At 28.2% G+C, this 15305-nt stretch overlaps 1 protein-coding gene and 1 long non-coding RNA gene across 2 annotated transcripts in view; one reads left to right on the top strand and one right to left on the bottom strand.

Moving 5' to 3' along the window:
• CrebA (Cyclic-AMP response element binding protein A) overlaps positions 1 to 5209 on the bottom strand; it is a 46083-nt gene extending 40874 nt beyond the window's left edge. Inside the window, exon 1 of the mRNA XM_065503021.1 lies at positions 5021 to 5209. Within this exon, the coding sequence (XP_065359093.1) occupies positions 5021 to 5077 (57 nt within the window). The 5' untranslated portion in view covers positions 5078 to 5209. The remainder of the gene's footprint in view (positions 1 to 5020) is intronic.
• Positions 1 to 15305, top strand: part of LOC135953243 (uncharacterized) — a 129515-nt gene that overhangs the window by 60228 nt on the left and 53982 nt on the right. The gene's annotated exons all lie outside the window — the stretch shown is intronic.

Genomic DNA, 15305 nt, shown 5'->3' on the forward strand with positions numbered 1-15305 from the left:
TTTTAACACTAAGACAATTTTAATTATTCACCAAAATAAAAGATAGTTATTTAATATTTATTTCCTATAAAATCAATTATCTAAATAAATTGAGTTTAAATAATTCATAGAAATTTCCAAATTTAAAGTGAAAGTATGTATCATGTTATTTTTTTGGCTGTTTTGTTTAAAGAAAAAGATATAAAAGAAAAGAAAATAACCTTGTTTCTTTTTTTGCTTTATGTTATAATAAAAAAATAAGTTTAACATTTCATTGAAATTGTATACATGTTTATATATTATGTATTAAATTAACAATATATTAACAATAAAAAAAGAATAGTTAATAAGCAAATCATTTAACTAGCACGTTTTTTATTAAGAAAATTATAAATAATTTAATGATTATAAGACTTTTTTTCGAAATCTCAGTTTACAAGGTCTTAACAGGGAAAGTATTAAACTAAATTCATTATTAGGGAGTAACTCTTAACTAAATTTATAGAAAATATTATAAAGCTTTAAAGAAAAACCAAAATGTTGCTCAAATGTAAGTTCGTCTATAACTTATAGACGAATTTGTAATTATGTATAAAAATAACTTCTCCAGAATCGAAAAAAAGTAGAATTTGTAATAAGGAAGTAGAGTAAGTGAACATTTTGGTTCTTTTTAAAAAAGGGTTATTGTAATGAAAATACAGAAACTGGGGAAACATAAATTCTAAACAAAATATTTTAGATTTTCATTGTGAATCTAAACAAAAATTTATTATTTGAAAACTATTTTTTTTTCAAAATTGAAAATTTATTTTAAAAAATGTGATAATTCGAAAATTTTATTTAGATCTGATAAACATAATTTTGATAGTTTAACTATCTATTAATTCAAGATTACCGCAAATATTTTTTTGTTGCAATAAAAACTGGGTTATTCTAATGAAAATGCAGAAATTAGTGAAAATTGTCATTAGCTTCCCCGCCAATTTCATTTATTTTTTATTTAAAAAATCCATAACTTGGATTCTAAACAAAATATTTTAGATTTTATTTTTCTTTAACAACAACGTGATTACAGCTTACAATTTGAAAAATAAAATTTAATTTTTAATTTTTTTTTTTAATTAATTTTTTTTTAAAATTTTTATTTTTTTATTTGAAAATCATTAATTTGAAAGTAACTATCGTTTTAATTGAAATTAGCGCAAACATTTTTTTGTTACTATAAAAAAGGGGTTAATCTAAAGAAAATACAGAAATTAGTGAAAATTGTCATTAGCTTCCCCGCCAATTTCATTTATTTTTTATTTAGAAAAATCCATTACATGGATTGTAAATACATTAAATTAGATTTTGTTTTTGATTATTAATAGTGTGAGTATGGCTTATAATTTGGCAAACAAAAATTAAAGTTTAGAAAAAGTTTTTTTTTGAAAATTTTTTGTAGGAATTATGAAAATTCCGCCCAAGTTCCACTCGTAGAATGATTCAGGAAACATAGTGCTATTTAATATTTTTGTGGAGAAAATTGCTTATGAATATTTTGTAAAGAAATTTCATGCTATTAATTTTATTTTATGCAGAAAATTTATTGCTATTGAACATTTTTATAGTATAAATTATGTTATTAAACATTTTCTATAAAAATTGTTTTACTATTGAACATTTCTGTAGCATGTGTAATGCTGTTGTAAACTAAATATTGCTATTAAACATGTTCTAAAAATGAAAATTGTTGATGCCATTGCAAATTTTCTGAAGAAAATATATTAAAAAAAAAACTTAACTGTAAAATAATTAAAATTAACAAACAATAAACAATTCCTAGAAAGTTTGCAGTTGAAAAATAAGTACTATTAATTATTACTTATTTATTACCTGTTTTTAAATAAACATAATAAATAAATTTCTCAAGAAATTTATACATTTTTCAAAACAAATATCAATATCAACAACTTAAAGGGTCCCCTGAAGATCTTCTCTAACCGGGGGATTTTTGTAAATTTCCTAGAATTTTTACCCGTTTTAGTTTCATTGTCTCATCTCTTCCTGTTTCATAATTTATGAGTTTTTAATACCTTTAAATATTTGATAGTTAATCAAAACTTAAAAAAAGTGTGTTATTTCAACATATATAAAAAAGATTTATTAATTTTTAATTAATAAATTTTTTAAAATAACAACCAAACCAGAAAGCACTAATAATTTTTCTGTAACACATTTTGTTATTGCCTGTTGCTATAAATAGTTGATAAAAAAACTAAATTATTTTTTTTACAAAATGAAATATTACTTCAGCTACGAATTCAATCTATTACCAGTACTCGACTTAAAATCGAAAGAAAAAAAACAGACGACAACAACTATGTAGTAGAAATGTAGAATGTTTAGAATGTATATAATTTTATATATATTGTATTGTATTGTACTTAGAAGTGATGATAAGTAAGTGTTCCATTGAAACCATTTCCAGTTAAAACACAAAACAAGAGAACATTATTTCCTTATCAACAAAAGGAAATGTCAAAGATTGTTGTTAAAATTCTGCTTGTTTTTTTTTTGTATATTTTTTGTGTTTTCTCTAAACAACCGCATTTAACAGTTTTTTTTATATTTTGTTTGTATGAAAGTGGGGGTGTGTTGTTGTCTGCTGTTTGTGAAAAATGTAATTTAACAAATTATTATTAGAAATATTAAAAATCATTTAATTGTTATAGAAATTAACCAACCCTGACATTGTTTACTAAAAAGATTTTTATCTAACTTGATTTTTTTTCTTCTGCTAGATAAAATTTTCAAGATAGTAAGTACTATTTCCTAGTAGACTTGTTGCAAATCAATAATAATTAAAAACTATGTATGTATTACAAAACATGTGATACATGTCAAAAACAGACAAAAGAAATAATGTGTAACAACAGCCGAAATAATAATACTTTCCTAAAAGAAAACTTAGTTTACATTTCTGCTTAGAAAACAAAATAAATATTTGTTTATTTGAATTATAATAGCAAATTTAAGTATGTGTCTAGTAATAATATAAAACCATTAAATTTGTAGTAGAAAATTCATAAAATTTTACAAAACTTTTGACAAACTTTTGTTTGTTCATAATTGTTTGTAATAGTTTATTTGCTTAGATTTTAAGATGCTATTTAAATAATGTGGGTTGTTTTAATTTAAAAAAATAGACCAATTTTTAGTTTAAATTCTATTGAAGTGCGATCTAATCACGAGGGTTAATGACCTGTAAAAATCGGGTTAATTGATTGACCATATCGATAAATGTCTTAATTATTTTGCTTAGTTGATACACCAGTGGTAGGAAATTTATAAATACCTAAAAATCCTTGGAGAAAAGAGAAATAAAATCAAAATAAATTTTTTTCCCAAGTTGCATTCAAAATAACTTAGTAGGTAGGTTTTTTCAGATGATTTTTATACACAACGATTATAGGTGACTATTCTTTGCAAACATTTCGTAAATACTAATGAAATTACAGAAAATAGTGAAAACTGCAGTTAACTTCCCCACCAATTTCGTTTTATTTTAAATTAAAAAATTAATATCTTGGGTTCTAAAGAAAATATTTAAATTTTTTTGTTAGATTATGATTATGTGATTATGGCTTATAATTTTGAAAACAAAAATTTAAAGTTTGGACAAAAATTTTAAAATTTTGAAAATTTCTATTAATTTTGTTTATTTTTTATTAAAAAAAGTTTATATCATTTGCTCTTTACTAGATATTTTAAATTTTCTTTTTGATTATGAATAATATGATGATGTTTTTTTAATTTGGGAATTAAAACTTTATGTTTGAAAGAATTTTTTTTTATTTTTTTTAAAAATTTTGAATATTTGATTTTTGATTTTTATACACTACAATTATTAGTGAGTACTATTTGCATATTGCAAACAATTGTTTGATACAATTAAAACTTCGTCATTTTAATGAAAATTATAAAAATTGCCATTGAGTTCCCCACCAATTTCGGTTTCTTTTAAATTAAAACAATTAATATCATGGGTTCTAAAGTAAATATTTAAAATTTGTTGTTAGATTATGTTGTGGTTAGCGTTTAAATTTTTTAAAACAAAAATTTTAGGTTTGGAACAAAATTAAAAAAATATTAAAAATTGCTATTAACTTCCCCACCAATTTTGTTTATTTTTTAATTAAAAATGTGTATATCTTTGGTTCTTAACTAGATATTATAAATTTTCATTTTGATTATGAATAATGTGATTATGTTTTTTAATTTGGCTGTTAAAACTTTAAGTTCGAAAATTTTTTTTTTTTTTATTATTTTTTTTTTCAATATTGAAAATTTTTTGAAAAAAAATTATGAAAATTCGGTTTTATGTATTATAGTATTATAATTTGAGAAGCAATAGCTTTAAGTTTGAATGCAATTTACAACTCTGTCACAAATATTTTGTGAATTGTAAGTTTTGAAAAAATCCAAATCCGGACATAAATGGCCAATATATGTTTAAGCGAAATATACCGGATTTTAAAGCAAGCAACAGGTGCTCGGGTTAAATGAAATATTCTATAATGTATCACAAATATTACCTCTTATAAAGTCTATAATTAGATATTTCAGACGTCTCCTTTCAAGTGGGCGTGTCTTTAAACTTTTAAATGTATATCTAAGACACTAAGTTCTGTACATAGATAATATATACATCAAAGGTCTTTTAGATTGTTACTTTCTTGTTTTCATTTTATTATACACAAATTTTAAATAAAACTTACTGGATCTAACTCCGAGTCTCATGCTTATATATAAGTAAAAATCTAGATAGCCAAGAAAATAAGTTTTTATTTGAAGCATAATACGGCTCTATGTGTTCAAATTATGAAGATATTAGTCGTTATATCACAAAAGTGGGGTCTTTCTAGCATTCATATAAAATCGATTCGAAAAAAGAAGTTTTCCCTAATGTGTAAGATTTATGAAGACGATTTATTTGTTCTTTCATTTGTTTATATATTGCCTTAATTCTACGATAAAAAGTAGTTGAAATAAAACTTACCGGATCTAAATCCGAGTCCCATATATCCTTTAGATCGGCTTCGTAAAACGTTTCCATGGTGAAAGGAATTTTGAAAATTTTTGTTTAATCAAAAAACAAAAGAAGAATTTATAAGATTTTTATAGTGATTCTTCTAAATAAATTAATGTTTTTCTTTAAATAAATTTCAATATTTTTCACTTTTTTAAATTAATATTATTTTCTTGAATTTGTTACTTTAAACAAACTTTTGTGGGTTTAATAAATGTAAGAATTTTAGAATTTTCAAAACATTTTTTTTTGTATTTTAAATATAAATTGTTGTTGTTGCTTTTAAACAATTATAATTATGAAGCTGTTGCTGTCGTTTGTTTATTAATTATATGTATGTAGACAAATTTTTAAATTTGTTTGGATTTTGAGTTTGTGTTGAGTTTTGCTAACCCAGTTTTTAGTTTAAATATTAAATTTTTTATATTTTTTTTGTTATAGTTGTTAATTTTAATTACTTTTGTTGTTGTTTTTTTTTATTTTTTAATACAAATTACACAAGTTGATGTCACTTTGTTTAAATAGAAAAAAATGAATTTGTTACAGATTTCTTTTTATCTGTTTTTTGGTTTTTGAATAGAATTTTGTTACTATTGCTATAAAAGTGGCTGCTGTTTTGAGGGGTCACAGAATGAAGCTTATGGTTTGGAATGTTGTTGCTGTTGCTGCTTATTTAAAATTCAAGAGACAGAGAGAGAGAAGTTTTACAGGCTAAAAGCAACCTGTTGCTTCTTCGTTTGTTGTTGGTTTGTTTTAAACTGTTGCTGTTTGGTTGGTTGGTCTAACTCAACTAGTTTAAGAGTTGTTCTTTTGCTAGTTTGTCGTCACTGCCTCATTCACTACTCCCTACTGTGTAGTAGGTTGGTGTCTGTCTTTTAACTTTTGGTTACTTGTTGCTATTGCTGGAAATAGTGTTGCTGTTGCTGCTGCTGCTTGTGCAGTTAACACAAATACTTGACATGGTCTGCTTAAGGTTTCTTAACGTTCTTCTCTGCTTTTTCTTTTAGTTTATTTTTTTTTTTGTTGTTGTTTGTTATTGTTGTTTTTGCATATTTTGTTTATTAATTCTTCTTTCAAGAATGAGTGTGTACAAAAAAACTCAAAAAATTAAAGAAAAAATAAATCTTTCTCTCGGCATTTATTGTTGTTGTTGTTGGTGTTTTGTGGTCGATGATGATTGGATTTGAATGGTCAAAAATCACACACACAAAAAATTCCAAAAAAAATAATATAATTCACTTGTTGCTAAATAACTGTTCTTTCTTTTTTAGTTAAATTCTTGAATTCTACTTTTTGGCAAATTTTTTTATTAAATTTTTCTTTTACTTTTTCACTTCCTCTTCGTTTTGGTTTGTGAAAAAGATAATTTTAATTTATTTAAATTTTTAACAAATTCTTTTTAATATTTTTAATATTTTAAGTTTATTTTTCTGTATTTATTATAACTTTAAACACTTTGACATGCAAGTTTCATTTATCATTTATTTATTTATTTGCTTTTGTAACAATTTATTTTATTTTTTTTTTCCAAATAATTATAGGTACCCACATTTAATTATTTTATTTTTTTTAAAAAAGATAACACTTTATATAAAGGGGATTTTTTCTCTCGCTAATTTCATTACAAAAAAATTTGCTTTAAATGTTAAAATAACAATTTTTTTGTAGTATAATTATTATTATTACAATTATAACACTTAATTTTCTTTATTATTTTTGTGTTAATTAAATTTTTTATTTGTTGAAATAAAATTAAACAGTATAAATAATTTGTGTGTATTTAGTAGAATGTCCGAAGTACGACTGCCACCAGAAACACCACTAAACTAAATGTCGGTGAAATTCTTTTGAATGCAAACCCAAACGTTATGTAGTTGTAGTATTTCATTTCGTCTTTTTACTCTCTAAATTGTTGTTGTTGTCTGTATGTATTTCCCTTTCTTACCCATACCTTAAAAACTTACTCACACAGATACTTTTACACACACACTCACACACACTCAATATCCCACTAAAATTATGTAGTTACTTTGACTTTATTTTTCTTTGTATCTCTAGCTTTTGTCTAAGAGTCATAAATAAATGCTGGCCATTTGTTTAGTTGCTCTTTACTCTCACGTTCTCTTTTTTGCCATATGTATATTTTCTCACTCTTAATTGAAATTCACAACATAGAAAACAGTATTTGTTGGATTGTTTGTATAGTTAAGGGAAAAATAAGAGCAAAACAAACTAGTTTTCAAATATTTTCTAGTAAACTTGAAGATATTGCTTAATTTCCCTTCATTTTATTTAGAAAACTTCTTTAGAGCCTTAAAAGGCCCTCAGCTGCAATGATTCTGAACTGGAAATTAAAGTAGATCATTAGACAAACTTACATGCACAATGATTTCTCAATATCAGTCCCTATTCTTATTCTACCTCTTGTGAAATTTTCATATTTTGAATAATTCTCTATTAACTGATCACTCTACCACCCTGATGAAGTCATAAGGTAGTAAAAGGGGTAATAGGGTCTGATCCTACTTCAGGATACCTAACATCTGCACTGTTCTTCAGGCAGAAATTACTGACATAAAACCTGCATCCAATTCGATGAGGTATTATCGAATATCTGGAGATATATGTATATTTACTGATAGCAAGGCTGCCGTTAACGGAATAGCGGGTGTCTTTACGACATCTAGGTTAACCGAGGAATGCCGGGTATCCCTTAATGATATAGCGAGACATTCTAGGATAACGATTATATGGGTCCCTGGCCACGATGGAAATCAGGGTAATTGAATAGCTGACGAACTGGCCAAAATGGGTGCGATGATGGATGATGATGAGATCGATCCCTTTTCTGGTATCTCCCTTGTTAAATGCAAGATGGCTGTTCAGCGGACACTATCAGCCCAATTATGAATAAAAAATTCCGCGGGAGTTTGTTTCCCGGGATTTTTTTCGCATTGAATTTGAATAGGAAAAATGAGAAAAGGGAAAAAACTCCCGCGGAATTTTTATTCATAATTGGGCTGTATATGAATCTGCACAAAGCAGGTGGACCAATGAGTCTTCCTGTGTTCCCATGTCTACTTGGCCCGTATATGATGCCAGCAGGACGAATCTACTTATGGAATTTCGTCGTGAGCAAATAAGGCTAATTGTCTCCTTCATTAAAGGTCTCTGAATAATTGGGACACATGCTAGTAGATTGGGCCTACGGTCGGAGCTGCCATAATGAAGAAGAGGATGAAAAGGTGTCACATCTATTCTGCCAATGCCCGGCTCTGATAAACCTGAGGGAACGCATCCTCGGAATACCATTCCTATCATGCTTAGATGAGCTATCAAGGATAAGTGATTCGTCTAAGACTCTTTCATCAGAGAATCTGGTTGGTTTAGAATGGAAACAACGGACGTATAAGTAATACCAAGATGTTTACCGCATGGGATCAGTTTTGAATGGACCTAAGTGAGCTGCTTGAAGAGTGGCTACCCGTGGAACCTAACCTAACCTAGTCAACTTAAAATTAACATTTAAATAACTAACTTTAAGTTAGCTACAAATTAGTCGAACTTAACTCCTAAATAACTAACTTTAAGTTACATAAAAATTAGCCAACAATTAGCTAATTAGCCAAAGTTAACTTTAAGTTGACTAATTTGTAGCTAACTTAAAGTTAGTTATATAAAAGTTAACTTTAAGTTGGCTAAAAGTTAACTTTAAGTTGACTATTTTGTAGCTAACTTAAAGTTAGTTATTTAAATGTTAACTTTAAGTTAGTTATTTAAGTTGACTAATTTGTAGCTAACTTAAAGTTAACTTTTATATAACTAACTTTAAGTTAGCTACAAAATAGTCAACTTAAAGCTAACATCTAAATAACTAACTTTAAGTTAACTTTTAAATAACTAACTTTAAGTTAACATTTAAATAACTAACTTTAAGTTAGCTACAAATTGGTCAACTTTAAGTTAACTTTTAAATAACTAACTTTAAGTTGACTATTTTGTAGCTAACATAAAGTTAATTATATAAAAGTTAACTTTAAGTTGACTATTTTGTAGCTAACTTAAAGTTAGTTATATAAAAGTTAACTTTAAGTTAGCTACAAATTAGTCAACTTAAAGTTAACTTTTAAATAACTAACTTTAATTTAGCTACAAAATAGTCAACTTAAAGTTAACTTCTAAATAACTAACTTAAAGTTAACTTTTATATAACTAACTTTAAGTTAGCTACAAATTAGTCAACTTAAAGTTAACTTTTATATAACTAACTTTAAGTTAGCTACAAATTAGTCAACTTAAAAGTTAACTTTTAAATAACTAACTTTAAGTTAAGTTTTAAATAACTAACTTAAAGTTAACATTTAAATAACTAACTTTAAGTTAGCTACAAATTAGTCAACTTAAAGTTAACATTTAAATAACTAACTTTAAGTTAGCTACAAAATAGTCAACTTAAAGTTGACTTTTAGCCAACTTAAAGTTAACTTTTATATAACTAACTTTAAGTTAGCTACAAAATAGTCAACTTAAAGTTAACTTCTAAATAACTAACTTTAAGTTAACTTTTAAATAACTAACTTAAACTTAACTTAAAGTTAGTTATATAAAAGTTAACTTTAAGTTAGCTACAAATTAGTCAACTTAAAAGTTAACTTTTAAATAACTAACTTAAAGTTAAGTTTTAAATAACTAACTTAAAGTTAACATTTAAATAACTAACTTTAAGTTACATAAAAATTAGCCAACTTTAAGTTAACTTCTAAATTACTAACTTTAAGTTACTTAACAAATTTGGGTATTTAATTAAACAGAACTTATGCAGATTTTAGCAAAACCATTTTAAATAATAATTTCCATTAGTTTGTTAATATTTTTAACAAACTGTAAACATATGCTTTTATGGGTCATTGGACACGATGGAAATCCGGGTAATTGTAGAGCAGACGAAATGGCCAAAAGGGGTGCGATGATGGCTAAGGAGGCGATTGTTCCCTTTTCTGGTATTTCACTTGAAAATTTTAAGAAACTCTATGAAACTGCAGACAACAGGGGGACTAATGAATCCACTTGTGTTATCGCGAAGCTCGTATATGATGCCGGCAGGACGAATCTAATTATAGAATTCAGTCGTGAGCAAATAAGGCGAATTATGTTTGGATGGGTTATCAAGGACGAATCTTAGACACATCCATTCCTTCATCAGATAATCTGGTTGTTCACCTTGGAAAATAAACAATTAATATGGTATTGGGTGTCGGAATCTTTATTATGACCCGAAAGAACAATCTTAGACATTTATTTTTTAAAGCAAATTTTATTCAAATATACCACCATTGTGAAGGTAAAATTTTCGATCACTCTTCTAGCATTGCTACCGGTATCTCCAATACTTTTAAACTGGCCTAACGATGAAGACTTTTGACTTCGCATAACCCAGTGATGTGATATCTCACGATCTAGGCTGTCAGTTGATAGGTCCGGAACGTGAAATTAGCTGCTCACCAAAATGCACGATGATGAAAACTATAGGTTGCTCGAAGTGCACGAATATTCATAATACAGCTGAATAATTTAGAGACATTGTTGTGGTGTGAGTCTTTCCATGATGAATTGTCAAACAATACTGAATGAAAACAGGATGACAATATGACCCCGGTCTCTTGTGAACTGTGAATAAATATCTAAAAAATCTAAAAACTCTAAATGAACCACCTCGCCAGTAAAACCGAAGCGTAAGTAGAAATTGTTTGATAATCAACAAGTTTCGTCACTGATCTCTAGAGTTCAGTTTTAAGGAACACAACTAACATTTCAGTCCTCCGCTTTGTCAGATCAGATCAGTGACTAAAAGGGTGAAGTACAGTATCATCATACCATGATAACTATTATGGAAGTAATTAGATTTAAAGCTTTAGACCAAACAAAAACAAACCTATCCTAATTAGACAATGTAAATCGAGATCCAGAGATCTCAAGTAGTTGCCTTTGAAACATCAAATGGTGTTTTTATTTCCAAAATGAATTTTTAAAGGAAGGAATCAAGGTCGGCTTCCTTTGATACCAAGACTAAAGTTACAAACTCCTTAAGATAATAATTAGCCTAGGAGTAGGCATTGCCATCTGCTTAGGGGAGAAGCTCGCTTCATCCATCCAGAGATAGACAGACCTGTATAAAAGAAATATGAGGAGATTAAAGGTTGAGTCTGTGTTTTCGAACATGCAGCTAAATACTTGATGATCTTTGGTAACGATCATTCAAAATTATAGTAAAGTTAACATCAAGTACAATAATTTAGATTTTTTAAAAGCCTCTGGATATTTCGAAAACTTCACCAAAATTTGTATTGAATAGCAGCTCCAATTATTGGGTGTATGACTTGAAAATGAGGGATTTACAATAGATGGCGTATCTTTTTATACCCTTCACCTTCGTGAAAAGGGTATATATAAGTTTGTCATTCCGTTTGTAATTTCCACAATATAATTTTCCGACCCTATAAAATATATATATTCTAGATCTATAAGGATCTAGCGGAGTCGATTAAGCCATGTCCGTCTATCTGTCTGTTGAAATCAATTTTCTGAAGACCCCAGATATCATCGGGATCCAAATCTTCAATAATTCTGTTAGATATTTCGAGAAGTTTCCTATTTAAAATCAGCAAAATCAGTCCACAAATGGCTTAGATATGAGGAAAAAACGAGAACAATATATCTGGATTACTAAGTCATTAATATAGACAATATGGATATCTAATGATAGTTATTTCAAAGACATTTGCAACGTCGTATATAAACCATAGTAAGTTGGACCTACAATGGTTCAAAATCGGGAAAAATGTTTTTTTAACTGATTTTTTTTTCAAATTGGGAACCGAGAGATCTAAAACGTTATAAAAGAAAATAATTTTTGCACCGAATCATTACTTGCGATGAAAAATATATCCATTATAATAACTTGAAGCGTAAGAGATCGTATGTGAAGTCTGGCCAACCAGCCGAATCGACACCAAAGCCGAATATCCATGGCGCTAAGGAAATTCTATGTATTTGGTGGGAGCAAAAGGGTTGAATCTATTATGAGCTGCTGAAATCAGACCAGACCATCATAGTTAACATGTACCGAACGCAACTGATTCGTTTGAAGCTAGAATTTACCTAAAACCTCCCAGAATATGCGGGCAGACATGAAACCGTAATAATCCATCATGACAACGCTCTGCCATACCCGTTAAAACTATTTAGAAAGAAGAGTTTGGCAAGTTTTGCCTGCTCAAGCCGCTTCCCGTCAGACTACTATTTGTTACGATCTATGCAGAACGCTCTCCCTGGAATACACTTCACTTTGGAACATATCAGCCAATATCGGATAATTGGCTTGATTCGTTCTTGCCCTCAAAAGATGAGCAGTCCTTTGGCTCGGAATCCATATGTTGCCAAAAAGATGGGAAAGGGTCATACCGAACAATGTCAGATACTTTGAATAAATATCATTCCCTGAGTGCTGGTCCAAGAAGAAAAAAAATTATACAACAAATGTGAGGAGAGACTCTCATCCAACCTCCTACCTAACTATCTATTATTCCACCCACAACTGTGGATGATTTTGTGCATGGATACTTAATTTTTTCTTGGGTTCTCTTTACTAGTTATCTTCATTAGTTATACGGGTTCCCATTAAACACCAAGAAAATTTCTTTCTTTCTACGAATAGTTTGACTAAAATGTAGCGTGCGAGTGAGTACAAATAGTACGACGAACGTACATTTCTCACATGAAGTAGAGAATATTAATGAGCATTTATATGTTAAAAAAAAAAAATATGACAATAAGGAGGATGTCGTTGTCGTTGTCGCTGTTAATGATGATGATTTTGAAGTTTCTTTTGTATTAATATTCCTCCCTTAATAATACAAAATCAACTAGTGTTTTAACCGGTCCTAAAAACCAAAAAATTATGCCGGTTGTTGGATATTTTTACTCACTCTCTTTTGAATTGTTTGAAAGTATGTGTGTGTCTTTATCAGTTTTTAGTTCTCTTTTCGTCATTAAATTTCTTTTCTCTTGAGGCTTTAAAAATTCATGTTGTTGTTGTTGTTTTATCCAGTGTTGTCTATGAAATTGTTGGTTCCCGTTCGTTCGTTCGTTCGCCTGTTGCTTTTAGTCTGTGTCTATGAATTTTTGTTGTCTTATTTATTTATTAATTCATTATAAACAATTTTTTGGTAGTAGTCAATTCGGTTGTCGTTGACGTCCGTCCTCCTTCGTCTCTATGCAGTTAAAATGCGTAAAAACAAGTTTCTCTCGTTTATACCGCAAAATTATGTGTTTTTTCAGTTTTTTTCTTCGTTTTTTTTTTGGTTTAACCTGTTTCACACATAAAAAAACAATGAAACATTTGATTCCGTAAAATGTTAGAGGATTAAATTGGTTAGAGTCATTAAAATTAAAAGAAAAAAAAACTGAAATAGAAAGATCTTTAGAAAACAAAATGCTGTTATTATTTGAAATAGAAGAGAGTAGAGGAGATTTCTATAGGTTCATAGATACATGTGCATTAGCAGCACATGTATCCAACTATTTTTTTTTTATGTTTAGAATTCCTGTCTTGAGTATGTTTTTCAGGGAGGGGTTTTTGCAGTTTCATTGAGAACTTTCCTGTGGTTTTGAGAAATTTTTCGAATTCTAGTGATTTTGTGTTAAAGTTTAGCTGCTGCTGCCATTAAAAAAAAACCCGAAGCTTTTGTTTTTCAAGTTTAAGTTAAAATTTCAATTATTAGTTATTTGATGTTCATTCGTGTTGTTAACCGTTATTGTGTGTTAACTGTGTTATTTGAATACTTGACGGTTTGAAGTGTATGTGTTTTATTTATGTTGTTAAAGGTTAATCTTTGGGTTTTCAAATCAATTGAATTCAAAATGTATTGTACATTTCTTGTAATATATTAATGATTAATGTGTTGTTATTACAAAATTAATTTTACTTAATAAATAGGTTCTCTTCAACTTTCTTTTAATTAAGCTAGACATATTTGATGTCAATCCTTTTATGGTTTTGGCTTTGAAACTTTAAAAATCTGGTTTAGTTATTGTTCTGTTTAGTTTTATAATACTTTTGAATATTATTTTAAATTTAAAGTGCATGAATTTCCAAACTTCCCAAAATCTGCCCTTCTTTAAGGTCAATAAAGTTTTGAAAATATCAGAAGAATCCATTTTTTGGGGCTCTTTTTCCAGTGCTCTCCAAAATACCTCCAAACCATTCGTTTTTAATAGATCTACCATTTTCAAGATTGACTACCGATTCAATTCCCATTAAATCTAACGGTACACAGAAGAAACATATTCGTGATAGCAACCGAATTTGTTGCCAATCGAATGATTCGGTTGCACACAGAATTTTTCAGTTCTAACAACAGAAAGTCAGTTGATAAAGAAGAATTTCAGTTGAGGCAACCAAACTTTAGTTACCGCTTACAAAATATTGTAGTCACAACAGTAAAATTCGTTCACTAAGATAGAATCATTCGATTGACAACAAATTCGTTTGCTATCACGAATCTGTTTTCTCTGTGTATCTTTAATTTGAGTTATTTCGTTAAAGGTATTTCAACGGTAGCGGTATTTGTTATTGTTTACTAAACGTTTTATTAGGAAAACGGTGCCGAATCAAGGTTATACGCACGATGATCTTTCAATTATATGTTTGTGTGTGCTTAAAAATAGATTAATGAGAGCGCCACTCTTAGATCTTGCATTCTCATGCTAAAGGATTATCCCTGTTAGGCGATTATTTTGCTTTTCATTTCCCCAGACATCTAACACACAATTACTGGTCTAACATTCCAAATTGAATGTTCTCTCTGCCTTTAATAATAGACAGATACATTTTGCTTCCTAAAAGAACCATTTCTGTCTTTTTCTGATAAAAATTGTCTTGAAATTCCCATACAGTTGACAGGTTCAGTTTCATTAAGTTACATAGATCTATGCTTCGTTATCTTTCGCCATCTTAAAGAATTATTTTAAAGCGAAAACTTTATGGTCAAACAATCTTGCAATTCTTCAGGATTATTCACATTAAGGAGTTTAAGAATCTTTCCGATGTCAATTATTTGGCTGCATTCAAGTAGTTTTAGGTATCCACAAGCCAATGATGGATTATATCAGTAATTTGGCAGGCGAAACTGTTTTTTTTTTTTGGCTCTCCCGGGTTAGGTTAGTTTTCATGGGATATTGCATTACCAGTTTCCGC

Source organism: Calliphora vicina, chromosome 3 (assembly GCF_958450345.1).
Source record: "Calliphora vicina chromosome 3, idCalVici1.1, whole genome shotgun sequence".
NCBI classification, from domain to species: Eukaryota; Metazoa; Arthropoda; class Insecta; order Diptera; family Calliphoridae; genus Calliphora; species Calliphora vicina.